This window comes from Sciurus carolinensis, unplaced genomic scaffold (assembly GCF_902686445.1).
Source record: "Sciurus carolinensis unplaced genomic scaffold, mSciCar1.2, whole genome shotgun sequence".
NCBI lineage: Eukaryota > Metazoa > Chordata > Mammalia > Rodentia > Sciuridae > Sciurus > Sciurus carolinensis.
The window spans coordinates 1,571,700-1,590,134 of NW_025920122.1; the positions used below are offsets into that span (position 1 = coordinate 1,571,700).

Genomic DNA, 18,435 nt, shown 5'->3' on the forward strand with positions numbered 1-18,435 from the left:
AGGGACAATGTGAAACCCCTGAGACATAAGATGAAGCTTTAAAAAAAACACCTTCATTGTTATAATGGGAATAGTTGTTCTACATTTTTAAGGAGTAAAGTGCATTTAACTCTCATTGAGATAATATCTATCATAAATAAGAAATTTAAGAAAATGCCTAACTTACCAAAAAACACTTTTTGTGACAAACATGAAACCAATGTGAAAATTCAAGGTTTCAAGGAGGTTTGGCTCAGAATGGGAAAGTTTGATGCCATCTATTAAAAAAAAAATAAAACTACAGAAAGAAAAGTCTTCAGGGATTGAAGGCTGATCTTATTATGTATATACATGGATAAAACTTTTCTTAATTGAAATGCTCATTTAAGATTTGACATTATAATTTCAATCTTTATGTTTCTAACAATAAAAATTATCTACTTGTATAATGTGTTTTGAAATAGATGTAATACTTGGGTTGATATTTTAACACAAGTAAAAAACTATTTTATGTAAAAAGCAATGCATTCACAGAAAAAAATATAAGTATTAAGTGAAACTACATATACTTACATATAAGGGTGATGCTTTTTAGGGGTAATCTTGACCTTGTTTTAGGATTATCGGAGAAAACCTGAAAAAAATTCAGTTTGAGAACATCACCTGTGGGCTACAAATAAGCAATGAAAAAGAAAAGATTATAAATAACACAGGAAGGAGATTTTATTTGTCTTTTTGATGGATTTGAAGGGAGGAAGTCCTTTTATGAGCTATATAGATGAATGAGTACTGAAAAGGAGATCTGAAGACCTTCTAGTTCTTGGGACTTATCTTTGATCATTTCATACTTAAGATACATATCCTAAGGTTGTTCTATTCTACCTAAAACATGGAGACTGAGAAGAAAAGAAATCAGGGTTGGAAGGAACTTGATAGTTTATTTGGTTCACTCTTTCACACTAACTAATTCCTTCTATGAAATATATATTAAAATCATCGAAACTGTCAAGAACTAAAGATGCAATTCTTTTTTTGCTCTTAGGTTAAAAATGAGTGAATAACACCTGAGTGCTTCCAAGTACAGCATACAGGTCACTAAATGGCAGGTATTTTGGTTTTCTTATTCTCAGAAAATGCATAGTGTTTAGGTCTTGTTTCAATTTTTGTGTTTTGTAGTGAATAATATTAAACTGATATTTGTTAATATTAAAAATGGGGGAAACTGGGTTTGCAGTATGCAGAAACACTGTATTTTCTGTATTACACAGAAAGATTATATATAATATAATATTACAGATTTTCTGTAAACCCAAACCTCTCTAAATATAAACTCAACTGTAAAACATTGATTGCAGCCAAGCAAGGTGGTGCATGTCTGTAATCCCAGTGGCTCAGGAGGTTGAGGCAGGAGGATTGCAAGTTCAAAGGCAGCCTAAACAACTCAGGAAGACTCTCAGACCCTGTCTTTTAATAAAATACAAAACAAGGCTGGGCATGTGGCTTAGTGGTTAAGTGCCCCTGGTTGGGTTCAATCTCCAGTACCCACCCACCCCCTAAAAAAAAGGGATTGAAAGACACATATATGATAAAGAGCTGATATTCAAATTCATATAGAACTCTTAAAACACAGCAAAAGGAAAAAAATCACCCAATGGAAAAAATAATGCAAAATATCTGAATCAATATTTTACAAAAAAGGTAAGAAGATGGTAAAAACAAAAGCATATGAAATGATTATTTCTCATCAGGGAATTGCAAACTAAAACAATGTGATGCCATTGTACCCTAGAAAGACCAAAATCCAAAACATTGAATACCAACACATACAAGGATATGGATTAAGAACAATTCTCATTTTTAGTAGATACCAAAAAATATACAGTTCTTTGGCATTTATCCAAATGAGTTGAAAAACATTCACCCACCCACACACAACCTACACACCAGAAACAGTGGAAAATGGTATTGCCAAAATTTGGAAGCAAACAAAATGTACTGTATTAGGTACATCAATAAACTGTGGGAAACTCATACAATGAAATATTTTTCTCTAATAAGCAGAAATTAATAAAAATTATAAAGGTATCTGAATGTTATTAAGTGAAAGAAGTCAATCTGAAAAGGATGCATACTGTAAGAGTCCAATTATATGATATTTTTGAAGAGGCTAACCTATGGAGACACGAAAACTATCAGTGGTTGCCAGGAGTTCATGGGGAGTTAAGATGAAGATTGGCACACTAGGGATTCCAAGGGCAGAGAAACTGCTCTGTGTGGTATTAGAGTGGTGGATATGTGTCATTATTTTTTTGCCCAAACCCATGGAATTGACACACAAACTGAGATACAATGTAAGTGATGGAATCTATTAGTAATAACACATCATTAATGACTCCTTAATTGTAAGAAATAGCAGCTCAATTAACAATAGCTAGATTGTGGAACCAACCTAGATACCCTTCAAAGATGAACGGATAAAGAAACTGGTATATATACACAATGGAATATTATTCAGTCATAAAAAAGAATAATATTATGGCATTTGCAGATAAATGGATGGAATTGGAGAATAATATGCTAAGTGAAATAAGTCAATCCCCAACAATCCAAAGACAGAATGTTTTTCCTGATAAGTGGATGATTGTACATAATGAGGATGGGGAAGTAGGGGTTAAGAAAAGAATGGAAGAACTTTAGATTGTGGAGAGAAAAATGAAAGGGAGGAAGGGGCAGGGGTATGATGGAATGAGATGGTGGAATGAGACAGACATCATTACCCTATCTACATGTATGATTACATGAATGGTATGAATCTACATTGTGCACTACCATAGAAACAAAAAGTTGTACCCCATTTGTGTACAATGAATCAAAATGCAGTCTGTAAAAATAAATAACAATAAAAAGAACTGCAACATATCACTGCAAGATGTTTATAATAAAGGAAACTGTAGATGTGTGTGTTGTGTGTGTGTGTGTGTGTGTGTGTGTGTGTATGGGTAGAAATTAAAAGGGAACTTGGCACCTCCTGCAAAATTCTTCTGTAATCCTAAACCTTCTATAAAAAGTAAAGTCTCTTAATTTTTTAAGAAGTGATGTTTGTTATTAGTAAGTCATTTCCTCACTCTATATAATTTCCTCTAAGATATGATTGGCTGCACAGTTGCATAATGATCCACTTGTCTACGAGCTATTATCAGGTCTTAAGTGGACATTTGGGCTCAACTTATTAAATATGACTTCAGATATGAATTTCTGAAAAAATACTCTTATGGAGAAATATTTTTAAGTTAGCAAACATAGAAGGGTGAACATAAAAGGGATTTTATTTCTGCCTTTTACAGAACTCTCACAGTCATCAGTCTCAGGGAAAATTATACCAGTTAAAGTAAATGTAATGTTTATAGCACTCTGGCTTTTGATTTATTTTCATCTTGTGTGAATGTGAAGAGAACTTTGTTATTTACCTAGAAATCATGCATCATGTAATATTGGTACTTTTTTGTTTAATCATGTTGATGATACCATTTGTACTATCACCCTATTATCCTCTTGTGACTACAAATGAAAATTATTTTCTTTAACATCTTTTTAATGCCAACATCCCTAGTTAGAAATTTCATAAGTAAGTGTGAAGCTGTATAGTTCACTTATGTTGTATACTATATATATTTTCCATGCAGAAAACATCAGAATATTTTACATTTATAAATACATATAGGAAGAAGGTATCCCAGAGGCTGACAAACTTTATGCACAGATATAACTATAAAATGACAATTTACATCCTGAAACTTTTCAAACACTTCATTATGTTCTATAGATCATAAGGATTTTATGAATTTAGAATAATGAATATTCATTGAAGTTGAAAATATTTTTGCATAGGCTCATCAAAAATCAATTGTTGAGCAAGATTAGGACACAGGAATATAAACTAAAGAATAAAGTTAGAAACAAAATGGTAATCAGCACTACAACTAACTATTCTTCATTCACTTCTCATGTGCTAACCACTTACATGTATTCTATTTTTGAATCTTCCAACAGCTTTATAAAGCACATAATATCTACTGTTTTGGTTTTATGGATAAGAATATAGGCAAGATGTTCAGTTACAGGTTCAGACAAGAGGTTAAATTATTTTCTGGAGGTACTACAGGTAGTAAGTAATGATATCGGAGCTCTTACTCAAGAGAGTCCTAATTGTATATGGTCAAAGACAAATGTAAGGCCATTCCAGAGAGTTCTTGAAAATAACAGAGAGACAAGTTTACAGTAACATTTAAGTGAACAGAAGGTGACTGAGTACATTCCTGTTTGGGTGTAAAAATAGGTATTGTTCTGAAAGAAAGCAATTATAACTTAAATGAGCATTAGAAAAAATAGCAGGATCTGAAACTCATGAGTACCTTCAGCATGTCCTTTAGGTCTCTTTATCCTGCTATACATGTTTATTATATTTTGCTTTTCTATTAGCTTTTAGAAAGCAGCAAATTTTTAAAAAGACACAAGTTGTTAAAAGGCTTTAGTAAACTCTTTATCTTCCCTCATTGACTTTTCCACATCTCTATCCGAAACTTTGTGCAAATCTACATTTAAATGCACTTTTTCAAGGAAAGTGAGCAGCATTGATTCTTGTTTCCTTGGATGATATAATTTCTTCTGACATTTTTTGAATGACAAAGAAAACACAGTCATGCACAAAGGGTAAGGATAGAATTATTACATAGAAGTAGAGATAAATTAATATTTACTGAACACAGAATTTGCTAGAATTTCTCAGAAATGTTTACATGAATAATGTCATTTAATTCTCTTTTAATATGCTCATTTAACATTTGAAGAAAATGCAACATGGAGTGATTTACATTTCTTGCAGAATTCATAAAACTAGTAAGTAGAACTAGGATTCAGATCCAAGTAGGTTAACTCAAAGGATTACCTGCTTAATTGATGCACCAAACTGCCTCACTATAGCACTGCTGTTATTTCTACTGTTTCCCTCTTGTATTCCACTTGTCTGCAAAAGCTTGCTCCATTATGCCTGCCAGTGCTGAATCAGTTAAACTATCAAGTCTCCTAACTATGAATGTAGAAGAAAAATCTTAGGAGAAAACCTGCATTAGTTTTATCGATCTGCTTTTACGGAATTGAAAACAAAAAACCATCTTGAAGCGCATCAATAGAATTATGGTTTTCCCTGTGAGACTTTACTGCATTAGCGTTCTGATTTGTTCTCTTCTAAAGAAGGAGCATGGAAAAAATTATTAGGTGCTAAAACAGACTGGCTCTGATGAATTACTGACAACTCCACATATCTTTCTAGTGTTTTGTTTTCCTCAACTCATGCTAAACATTATTCATTCTGTGCTTTAACAAATTATAAAAGGTTTATTTATATATATTTATTTATTTATTTTAAGATTGAGGCCCTAGGACATCAAAATACCATATCAATAATAAGTCATTAGTAACAACATGTGTCCCATTTGTTTACAATAAAAAAAAATAAGTCATTAGTGAAGTTCTGGGATTAATATATAGAATAAAGCTTTCATTTCCTTTTTTCTTCTCCTATCTTAAATCTGTCTCTGTTCATGAAAATATTGGCTATGATCTATTACATATCCTAGCTATGCAATCATGGTATTGAAACCAAAATGGTGAAATACTACTGCACTCAGGGAAGTCTTTCTGAAATGTGAAACTATGTATATGTTCCATAAAAGACAGAACATATACTGAATTTTATCTCTCTCTCTCTCTCTCTCTCTCTCTCTCTCTCTCTCTCTCTCTCTCCCTATATATATATATATATAGATATATATATAGATAGATATATATATAGATATATATATCACATGTACTTCTGATGTATGTGTGTGCACAAACACACAGACACACAGTCCCAAGAGAGGTTTCAGAGCATTAGCTCCTGCTTGCCACAAGTCGAATATGTGCAAAACTCAGTTTTAGATTCTCTTTTCTGAAAAGTGATTGTCAATTTAAGTTTCTATATGTTTAAGTCAGTTAGATCACTTTTAACATATAACTTGCTCAAATGACTGAAAGACAATCCATACATTCAAAGCAAAAAATAAAAATAAGAAGATTGTATCCTATTCTAAATGTTTTTCTCTGTGATGGTGTGCTCCATCAAGGGCACTTTGCAGCTTATTACCTTGTGCAAGGAAAGTTTAGATCTGTTTCTAGACACAACTTGGTGCCTCCTGGGTCGCTGGCTTCAATGGCCAATCTCCTTCTAACAATGCCCTTCTACACAGTTTGCCCAGCTCTCACTGCTGCCATGGGACATTATTTTCCTAGTGATTTTCTGGAAGTCATCATTTCCACTGGGGAAAAATGCTAGGCTGAAGGGCAATGCAATCACTAACTGAAGACCACAGACATTTAACTCAAACAGTGCGCCCATTCCCACTTGATGAAGCTAAATATGTCAAAGAAAAATGGAAGAAGCATCATTGCTTGGTTCAAAAGTATTGAGAGACATAAGCCTTTAGGAGTTTTGTAACAGGATTTCTTTAAAGTTTTGATTGTCTACTAGAAATAGATCTAGTTTTTGATGTTAAGCCAACTACTCCATTTTAAGCATTGGAATAGAATTGGACATCTCTTCTTGCTTAACTTTTTCTTTATTCAGAAGAATCTGGTACAACCAGAGAGTAGTTTTGAGTGGAGGCCATGAAACTACAAGTCCTTCCAAGATGACCTTTCTGGTGGAGCAGTGATGTGACACTACTGGGTGAGAGTAAAACAGTTTATGCTTTGTGCTTTTAAAATGGGTTATAAATGACATGAGTTTGGTTTTATTTAATTACCTTTTCTTTTTTAACAAACACCATCTGTTTATGCTTGGCAAGTCTCCCACATGAAAAAGAAAAAAAATGATATCCTGAAATAGGAAAGAAAGTATAAGTTTTTCCTTTATAATTGACCCTTGTAATTTACTGAGATTAGGTCATGGTGGTTCAGAAACCTCACTTGTAAGTTTGCAGAGCTAAAACACTGATTTAGTGTAAAAGTTTGTATAGATTTTTAAAAATAATTTGAAAAGCCATTTCATGTCAATTATTCTCTTTACTATTCCCCAAAAAGATGAGAGATTAGTGACTTTTGCTTTCTGTACTCAAAATTTCATAGATTAGCCAATACAGGTAGAGATACAGTTTTTTCTTTTTCTTTTCCTGGTGTGTGTGTGTGTGTGTGTGTGTGTGTGTGTGTGTGTGTGATGTACTGGGGATGAAGTCCAGGGTGCTTTACCGCTGAGCTACATCACTATACCTTTTTATTTTTTTGAAATAGGGTCTTCTTAAGTTACCCAGTCTGGCCTCAAATTTTCAATCCTGTTGCCCGAGCCTCCCAGATAGCTCAGATTACAGTGTTTGTCACCATGCCTGGCTGCATCTTTTAAAATATAATGTGATAGGCAAATGATAGAGCAGAATCTCAAATTCAGATTTACTGAGTAGCAGTAAATCATATTACTTCCATTCTACTCCAGTCCCTAGGCAAGCAAACATGACATGCTCTTTTGTGGACTCCATAAAGATAGGACATTTGGTAACCTGCAATTCAGAGTTGGGTTAAAAACCATCAACTACTCTACAACTATGAGCCGCACAGCACTATTGGCTCCTCATTAAGGTACAGGTATGTGTGGTGAAAGGGTAATGACTTGGTGAACTGCCCTCAAGTAGAAATTTGCTGAGTCTATTGATGAAAACAGTCCAATCATTTTGTAATGTTTTGACCACTAGCCTGGATAATGGCTACTAATAAAAGAGTCAGCAAATGTAAAAACCACAACTGTTCAGGATTTTGATGAGATGACTTCTTTCAGCATCATCAATTATTGGGGATGAACAGATTTCAATTCTGAAAGAAATGAGGCTGAAACTAAATTAATTTAAAAGGAGGCAAACAGATAGTTCAGGTAAAAGGAATAATACATGGTTGTATGGTAATCTCGGTGACTGCTGGCTGGAAGTATTCTTTAACTTTGTAAACAGTGTAAAGGAATTGTTCATGGCTCTACCTAAGGGACAGTTACTCCTACTTAGAGTTCAAAATTGCCAATATGTAAAGTTTGTGTCCCTGAGTCTAAAAACATTTGATTAAAGTACAGTGAGGGCCAGACTCCAGGCCAGTGATTCTGAACCTATCTAAAGTAAAGATTGGAAATCTGATTGGAAAGTAAAAGAGAATTAGAAGATCACTTTCACCCAAATGCACTGTGCTGACTCCCAATAAACCATTTCTGAATGAAAGTTTTGCCAATATTTGAAGTTAAGTGTTCCATTTTTCTTTCTGAGCACTGTTGTTCCTGAAAGAAAAAATACGTGGCATGGATTGAAGGTCCTGAGTGATCAGGCCATGGAGGATTCCTATGGAAGATGAGATTTTGTTGAGATTGACATTCACAGCTAGCTCTAATTCTCTAGAGCACCTGAAATCTTTCTTACGTCCTGTGCTCCTTTTTCTAAATTCCTTAATGAGCAACACAGAGCCCTGTAATAGTGTCTGAAATAGCCCAAGGGAAATAAAATGGTTTATATGGGTACAATCTCAGCTTCAAGATCAAAAATATACTAGTTAATGGGAGCATATTTCAAAGTTCATTCCTAAAACTTGCCACTTCATTACTGTCTTGGCTACAGTACAAAATGATGATGATCTTTATTACTTAACTCCAATGAAACTACCATAAAGTGTTACTGATATTAAGAAAAAAGTAGATTAGGCTGATTTTTTTCTTTCAGTCAGACCCTTTGAAAGACAAGGAATTAACCTTTCTTCTTTTAGGTTGTCTGCCCTCTAGTTTTGTTCTTTTACTTTTCCTGTTTTCCCACCATTTTTCTTCCCTTATCCCTTCAGATGAGGAGATACCCTTCCAGTTTCTCTCCCTCTTATTTTTCCTTCCTCTTTGTTCTACTCACTAGTTAATATTTAGGATTTAAAATAACATTATATGAACTGGGCAATAGAAAGTCTCAAAAGACTCAAAGGGCAGATACAGTGTGATTGTTGTTCAGAGAAGAGAAACCCATTTTAACTTGGTGGTAAGCAAAGAACAGATGAGTAAAAGTTAATGGATGAAGATTCTTTGAGTTGAGTCCTAAAGTTGGGTAGGATTTGGCCATGTGGCAGGCCAAAGCAAAGGAAATTCATGAACATGTGCTTGGAGGTGGGAAAATGTTTCAGTAATGCAGTAGTTTAGTTTTTTTTTTTTTGTCAAATATTCAATTAGTGAAAAGAAAGAGTAATGCTGATACAAGGCAGGATGATCAGGTTGTGAAGGATATAAAATGCTACATGGAGTAATTTGAAGTCTGTTCATTTGATAACAAAATCTTGAAATAATAAGAAAATTCTGATTGGCCAGTGAAAAAGCAATAAAACTGCAAGATAACTAACTAGAAGTCAGCTGGAAGAACTCATCTTTCAGGGAGCATGTACATTAGATACTTTGGTGACCTGGAAAATGATCCTAATCTCATTATAATAGTAAAATGTACACAACTGGGAAATATTAAGAGGCTAAGACATGCAATGTAAGAAGCATGCTTAGAATACGCAATCACAGGGCTGGGGAGATAGCTTGCCTTGCAAGCAAAGGCCCTGAGTTCAATCCCCAGTACCACAAAAAAAAAAAAAAAAGAATACACAATCACAATGTTCTAGCACACACACACAAAAAAAAAAACTGGTGCAAAATTGCATGTCCCGCACCTTGACTTCACTATCTAGTTCACCCCCCTAACTACTATCCCTCTATGAACATTAAATCTCAGACCAAGACTAGGAGACTCCAAGATTGTACTACCATTCTCTAGAGTGTACTTTCCCTTTATTAGTCTCTTGTTTTGCTACTCATTCCTGATGCATCCTTAAATTCTTTTCTGAGGTGGTGAAGAATATGGAAGGCTCTTGGAGAGGTCTTCTCTGCTCCTAGAGACCTCCTTGGGTCCCTACATGTTAATTGTTGCTATAGTAGCTCTTGATAGTTGATTGGGACTTCTTTTCTATTTATGACTATTGCATGTTGGGTTTCCTGTGCAATAGATTTGGTAATAACGATTACCAGGCAGAGGTTTACTAGTAAATGCTTTTTGGATCCACACCTATGGAAGGGAAGGAAAGGGAATAGATGGACAGAAAGATCTCAAAAATAGGTGTGGAAGTATCTCAACTGATACCAGGGGAGTTCTAAAATGACTATAGTTGTTTGGCATAGTGGCTCATGTCTCTAATCCCAGCTACTCTTAGAAGGCTGAGGCAGGAGGACCTCAAGTTCAAGGACAGCGTGGACAAATAAACAAAACACAGTATTGAAATACAAATTTTTAAAAGGAATTTGGAAGTAGAGCACTAGCCTGCCTAGCCTGGGAGAGGCCTCCAGCACCAGAAAAAATTAAAATTAATTAAAAATAGAAAGCAATTTTGGGTCCATCTTTTAATACGTGTTACCTAGGAAGGGGCCATGATATCAATTGAGGTGACTATTCAGTGGAGTAATTCCTGAGGAAACTTGAAAATTCAGTGATATCTGACAGTAAAATTCCCCAGAGCTGAATGAACTATTTTATCTCTTAATATTTAAGGTATGCTCCAATAAAAACTTGACAGTTCCTCTTTGAGTACTTATCACACTTTATATTTATTGTAAGGTTACTGTTTATCTTTGCAACTAGGTGGTCATCCTTTGTAAACAAGAATGTTGTTCTGTTTGTGTTCATGGCATCTGAGATTATAGGAAATAGGTGTTCAAGAAACTATTTTAAGTTCTTTATAGATTCTGGAGATTAGTGCTCTATCTGACGTATGATTGGCAAAGATTTTCTCCCACTCCGTAGGCTCTTTCTTCGCATTGCTGAATAATCCAATCGACAAATGGGCTAAGGAAATGAATAGACACTTCACACAAGAAGATCTACAAGCAATCAACAAACATATGGAGAAATGTTCAACATCTCTAGTAATAAGAGAAATGCAAATCAAAACCACCCTAAGATTCCATCTCACCCCAATTAGAATGGCGATTATCAAGAATACAAGCAACAACAGGTGTTGGCAAGGATGTGGGGAGAAAGGTACACTCATACATTGCTGGTGGGGCTGCAAATTAGTGCAGCCACTCTGGAAAGCAGTGTGGAGACTCCTTAGAAAACTTGGAATGGACCCAGCTATCCCACTCCTTGGCCCATACCCAAAGGACTTAAAATCAGCATATTACAGAGATACAGTCACATCAATGTTCATAGCTGCTCAGTTCACAATAGTCAGATTGTGGAACCAACCTAGATGTCCTTCAATTGATGAATGGATAAAGAAACTGTGATATATATATATATATATATATATATATATATACACACACACACACACACACACACACACACACACACACACTATGGAATATTACTCAGCCATAAAGAAGAATAAAATTATGGCATTTGCAGGCAAATGGATGAAATTGGAGAATATCATGCTAAGTGAGATAAGCCAATGTCAAAAAACCAAAGGATGAATGATATCGCTAATAAGTGGATGATGGCACATAATGGGGGGTGGGAGGGGTTAGTGTTAGGGTTAGAGTTAGGGTTAGGGAGGGGGGCAAGAATGGAGGAAGGAAGGACTGTATAGAGGGAAAAGAGGGGTGGGAGGGGTGGGAGGGGTGGGGGGAAGGGAAAAAATAACAGAATGAATCAAACAACATTACCCTATGTAAATTTATACACAAATGGTATGCCTTTATGCCATGTACAAACAGAGAAACAACATGTATCCCATTTGTTTACAATAAAAAAAGAAAAAAATTTTTTAAAGAAAGAATAAAAAATAATCTGCTTTAATAAAATTTTGTCTTCTCTAAATATTAATTAATAGGGTCAGTGTTTCCAAAACAAAAAAAAATTCAACAAGGCTATAATATCTTAAGTCAATCATAAATGTTTCAAGTTAAATAGAATGGAATGTTCCCTCAAACTATGACTACTAGGTTCCATTTTTTTTCAGTATTTTGAGTTTGTATTCATTTTAGGAATCTGATAGGCAAAAACAAATTTTCTGATTTTAAAACTGATGAACACTTTAATTCCTTCATTAATATAGTTTCTAGTAAATAAAACTAATTATTTTTCTAATCATAATCTTTTTGGGGGAAGCTAGGTCTTTTTAGGCTTTCTGTAGTGTACATTGGTATCTATCATTTGTTCTCTAATCTCTGAAGCTAATATTTTTTTGTAGAGCCACTAATCATTATTACTAATGTGTATGCATTTTTTAAAGACACTGCTGAATACTTAAGTGTACTGAATGAATCAGCAGAATACAGGGAGAGCCCCATGTTGGAAACAAAGATATGATTCCTATATTCTAGAATTTTCTGAATTTTTATAATACTTTGTAAAGGCTGACAGACTCATGAATAACCACAAAAGAAGATATAATAGATATTGAGTAATGCTGAATAATTAAGGAATAAGGAGCCATAAAATGAAGGAATGACCAAAGTGAGGCAAGTTAATGGTAAAAAATATACTAAAAATATGTCCTAAAATTTCTTTAGCTCTTCTTGCAAAGAGAGACAGGGATTCTACCTCCTCCCCTTGAACCTGCACAGACCAAGAGAGTATGTTTGAGTTTTGATGGTGTTTTGTTTTTGTAGTGCTGAAGAGTGAACCCAGGGCCTCATGCATGTCAGGCAATCACTCTACCACTGGGTCACATCCTTAGCCCAAGAGTATGTCTGAAATGACACTTATGCGACACATGAGGCTTGGTCACTTAGAAGTTCCCTTTCAGGAAATTCTCTATCAGAACTCACTCACCATGCTGTGAAGTACTCAAGCCTCATGCAGAAACCACATTCCAGTGCTCTATGAACAGTCCCAACTGAGCCACACTTACCTGTGTAGAATACAGCTTGGAAGTACATCTCCGAACCAACTATTATAGCCCAGGTTTATCTGAGACTTTCCAGCTGAGTCCCTAGACATTGTGAAGTAAAAAGAGCCAAGACTGTTGTGTACTTTCCAGGTATCTGACCTCTTGGTTTTTAAGTATAATTAAATCATTGTTTCATCCCATTAAATTTGGAGTTATTAAATATAAAGATAACAAAGTGCTGCTTGAAGAACATTTAAACATTGTCTATTCTTGTGTTCTCAAACACTATTTTATTTCCTTTAACTGCCATATATTACAGGTTGCTATTGTGTAGAGGAAATAGTAATTGAGAGGGTGAGTTACTGAGACAACTTTCTTATACTGGTAGACAACAGAGGTAGCTGTTACTTTAATTATCAAAAATCTAATCACATATTTTGAAATTTTCTTATGAATTAGATAGTGTGCCAATTGTATTATATAAGCAATTAATTTATTTTTAAATCTCCACCTTAATTCTATAAGTTAGGAATCACTATTATGCTTTATATATGATTACAACGGGATTTAAATATTACAGAGGCAGTTGACCCAAGGACAATTCAGACTGAATGGACACTAAAATCCTTTCTTACTTCATGAACTAGTGCTTTTATTATTGTGAGAAAGTAGAGAATATTCAAGGGAAAACAATGTGATAATAGTTTCTCACATAGTAGTTTCCTCCTCTGTATTGAAAAATATTGAGTGTGCTCTAATATCTTGCTAACTTTTTACATATTAATGCAAAGATCTGGTACAAAAGGTTCTGTGTTGACTTTTTCTCCACAATATTTAGAGTAGAGAAAAATACTGAATTACTGTATGTGCTGCATATATTTGAGAGAGCAATCTGAAAAGAATTCAACCAAGCTGTGGCTCTTGAAAATAAAGATTTCTCATAAAATAAAATGAATTATTATCCTTGCCCATTGCACTAAAACTCTAATATGGCAGTAACAAGAAAGCTGAAAAGAATCATTTCAAGTAGGCCCTTTTTTGTGGTTCTGGCCCCACAGATTGATTTTATATTCAGGTTTAGCACTTGGCAGCTGCCAAAAGCCATGAGTGCAATAGTCCATTCAGAGAAAAACAAAATTTGAAAAGAGACAGCCAGTAAGGACATGCTTTAAAAGGCAAAGGACAGATAAGAAAAAGACCTACTGGTCCATGCTCTCAATTTGGATGTTTACAATCTCTAAAATTAGACATTGAAGGTTAATATCAGGTTTAAATATAACTTCTAGACAACTTGCTCATTAAATCTTATATATTTCCACAAGAAACAGAACTAAAGATAAATCATTCAAATTATATCAATTAAAGTGAGAAATTCCAGTTAGTGCAGTTGTTAAGATTCTGGGAACAGAATACATATGAGAAGTGGTAAGACCCTCCCCATGACCCCATCAACCTAGCCCTCTTTTAGAGATGGTTTGAGTATGTGAAAAGGGAGAAGCAGTTGACTGAGATAATTTCTGGGGATCATTTTTGAAACTTCTTTTTTGTGTAAAGATACACAGTTAGGGCATTTTAGGTATTCAAGAGCTATGAAGTATATCTATTGCAAGGTTGCTCTGACCTGAACTTGGAGTACACTAGGGCTTTTACAATTTGAATCATTAAATGGAGCATATTTGTGTAGCCTTACATCAGCTCACAATTTCTTAAGGCAACTCTATGTGTAACTGCAGGAAAAATCCTTTTGTTTTATGGAACCTACCAAAGGATAAGTGTAGATCCAAGTGCAAGATTTTGAAAGTGAATGGAAAATGGAGTACATAAATATTCATACTTCTGTTTCAGTACTCCAGAAGTAATTTCTCCCAGTTTTGTTGGTTCTATTTAAAGGTATTAAGATAATGCAATACAACTGAAGTTCATGATAGCAGAGTATTTTTCAGCATGTAACTGAACACAATGCCAGTGTTCTGGTCAGGGCAATGCGATGCTTGGACAGGAACCAATTTCTGAAATGGGTCTGATGTTTCACAATTTCACAATGTGATATCCTGATAGTATACCTAGTGGCATTAATCAAGGGGCTGTGGAGCCTCTGATATGGCTTGGATCCCACTGTACTTTGCAGGCTTCCAACAAAGCTTGACAAAGCACTCCTACACACAGGTTCAGATGTGTGAGACCTAAGTAGTGTGAGCTGTGGAGCAAGTCTGAAGAGAGATGGAGTGCACCTTTTGGATTTTTCTTAGTTATTTCTTCTTTGAACTTATTTTACAAATCTGTGCTTGCTGCCAGCCAATTCAAAATCAGCCTGGAAGACCAGCCAATAAAGTACCCAAATTTTTGAATCAACACATTTGGCAAACAATTATGGTACTTTCCAAAGAAGGTGAAAAATATGGATTTGGGGTGGGAAATATTGAGTAATTTAAACAATAGATCATATTTGCAGGTTGATGATGGGATATTATAAGAAGAGAAGTCTAAAGTCAAAATTTTGAGCTAAACATTTCTTTTTTATTGCTATTCTAGATTTAAACAAGAGAAATCCCTGACTGCAAAGAGACACATTCTGAGTTTATCAAACATTTGCTTATCTAGATACTCGTAATGGCATTTGACTACAGGCAAAACTGATTCCCTCTCAACCCCCAGAATTTTCCTAATTTTTGTTTTGCAATAAACAAACCAGAATGTGCTTACCCAGAGGCTGACAACTCTGTGAAGTGATAAGCTGAATGATTTAGTCACATTTCTTTCTTATGTTCATTAACACTCCAAATAATTGGGATATTAATCCCTATTCCACTGAACTAAGTTTATTTCAATGTAATATAACTTGCTGTGCATTGTATCTGAGCTGTTGTTCACATTCAAGAAAACTGTTATACCCCTTATAGTATATAATGAATCAAAATGCAGTCTATAAAAATTTTAAAAAATTAAAAAAAAATTTTAAATAATCTTTAAACAGTGAAAATATTTTTAATATTCTTTATATTTCCTTTGGAAGGATGGAGTTCATAGGAAATCTACTTCAAGTAAGCACTTCAATCACCCCTTGTTTGTAGTCAGTGCTTTAGAAATATAACTTGAGTATTTCCTTAAAAATTTAATAGTTTATGATTTACCTTAGTAATCTTTTCTTGTGTGTTAAAACTCTAATGGGCAAGACAATTTTTCTAAAAACTGTTGCCTGCAATTTCAATCCTATAAGTTTCTTTTTGCTTTCTTAGACAAAATTTTTCACTAGTATTTTTCATATAGTATACACACACACACACACACACACATATATACGTATGCATATGAGATCTCATACTCTTCTTCCTGAAAAAAGAATATAATTTGTAGGTTAAAGAAGTCAAATTTGAGCCCCTCACGCTGCGGGCCTCCCAGCGCCTGCACGTCCCAGTCCCGCGCCTCCACCTCCTCCGCCACTCGCTTCTTCCCGCCCTCCCCGCAGCACGGCCGAGCCGGCTTCCCCTCAGTCTCTCATGAATATTGAGCGGCCCCTGTTGTATTTCCCCAGCTCCATTGCGGAAGCCGAGGCTCGCTATATTGTGCTGCAGCGCCGGCGGCCGTGGCGGCTGATACTCCAGTCTCCCTCCGGCCGCGGCCAGCGGAGCCCCCGGCTGGGGGCCGCAATGTCTCAAGCTGGGCAGACAAATGGAACTCAACCATTAAGCAAAACATGGGAACTCAGTTTATATGAATTACAACGAACACCTCAGGAGGCAATAACAGATGGCTTGGAAATTGTGGTATCACCTAGAAGTCTACACAGTGAATTAATGTGCCCAATTTGTTTGGATATGTTGAAGAACACAATGACTACAAAGGAGTGTTTCCATCGTTTTTGTGCAGATTGTATTATCAGAGCCCTTAGAAGTGGCAACAAAGAATGTCCTACTTGTCAGAAAAAGTTAGTTTCCAAAAGATCACTAAGGCCAGACCCAAACTTTGATGCACTTATCAGCAAAATTTATCCAAGTCGTGATGAGTATGAAGCTCATCAAGAGAGAGTATTAGCCAGGATCAACAAGCACAATAATCAGCAGGCACTCAGTCACAGCATTAAGGAAGGACTGAAGATACAGGCCATGAACAGATTACAGCGAGGTAAGAAACAACAGATTGAAAATGGCAGTGGAGCAGAAGATAATGGTGACAGTTCACACTGTAGTAATGCATCCACACATAGCAATCAGAAAGCAGGCCCTAGTAACAAACGGACCAAAACGTCTGATGATTCTGGGCTTGAACTTGATAATAACAATGCAACAGTGGCAATTGATCCAGTAATGGTTGGTGCTAGTGAAATTGAATTAGTATTCAGGCCTCATCCCACACTTATGGAGAAAGATGACAGTGCACAGACAAGATATATAAAGACTTCAGGTAATGCCACTGTTGATCACTTATCCAAGTATCTGGCTGTGAGGTTAGCTTTAGAAGAACTTCGAAGCAAGGAAGAATCAAATCAGATGACTCTTGATACAGCCAGTGAGAAGCAGTATACCATTTATATAGCAACAGCAAGTGGCCAGTTCACTGTATTAAATGGCTCTTTTTCTTTGAAATTGGTCAGTGAGAAGTACTGGAAAGTAAATAAACCCATGGAACTTAATTATGCGCCCATCAAGGAGCACAAATGAGCTTTTAAAAACCAATTCTGAGACTGAACTTTTTTATAGCCTGTTTCTTTAATATTAAAGATGTACCATCATTACTTTTATGGACAGATCTTGGATATGTTGTTCAATTTTTCTTTCTGAGCCAGACTCGTTTACACTTTTAGAATCATTTCCCCTTAATTTAAGATTGACTTTTTGGAAGGGACTATAGTCATTCAGTAATTTTGCTTTCCTTTGAAGACTATATTTTAAGTTGTGTGCTCTCACAAATTATGGTTACATTGGGAGCACCTTTGACCCAGGAATTTTTCATAGTCCTGCATTCTTAAGTCAAGATTCAGTTGGCCATCCTTTTCCCTCTCCCCTCAAAAGTTTTTTAGGCCTAAAGATTGTTAATATGTATTCTGATTTTTTTTCCCTTGGAGTCTTGTATATTTATAGTTTTCTATACAAACTGTAGTATCTTCATGAAGACTGAGGCTCAAACTTACTGTGCTTAAAAACAATTCTCATAGGATTATTATTTTCATGACATTTTCTTCCATAATATCTCATTTTTAAAGAGGTTCTTTATGAACTTGGTGTCCATTGTCATGCAATGTTATCCCCCCCCCCTTTTTTTTTCCTCCCTGTAAGTTTAGGTGTTCTGGTCATGGGGAAGAGAATCAAAATCTTAAGTTCTATGAGAACATGGGTCATTGACATATTTCACTGAAGAAAGAAAAATTAAATTGATAGTAATATGTAGTCCTCAATTGTTTATTTAAAAGTTTTTTGTATTAGTTCTTAATGTCACTTTAGTTCCTTTATTATGCGTTTGATGTTTCTTCTCTCTATTAAAATATCAGAAATATGGAGATACTTTGCACTTTAACCTTGATGAAAAGTGCAAGATATGTTCAAAGCT

The 18,435-nt window shown here is 35.1% G+C and overlaps 1 protein-coding gene across 1 annotated transcript; it reads left to right on the forward strand.

Annotated features, from left to right (window-relative positions):
- Window positions 1-16,538: 16,538 nt before the first annotated feature.
- LOC124973819 (E3 ubiquitin-protein ligase RING2-like) lies at window positions 16,539-17,768 on the forward strand. The gene has a single exon (XM_047537538.1). It carries the CDS (start codon window positions 16,539-16,541, stop codon window positions 17,547-17,549), a length of 1,011 nt encoding a protein of 336 aa, XP_047393494.1. The 3' UTR covers window positions 17,550-17,768.
- The last annotated feature ends 667 nt before the right edge of the window (window positions 17,769-18,435 follow it).

Bases quoted from the DNA above. Each gene is read 5' to 3' on its own strand.
- LOC124973819 (XM_047537538.1), top strand. From the start codon at position 16,539: ATGTCTCAAGCTGGGCAGACAAATGGAACTCAACCATTAAGCAAAACA.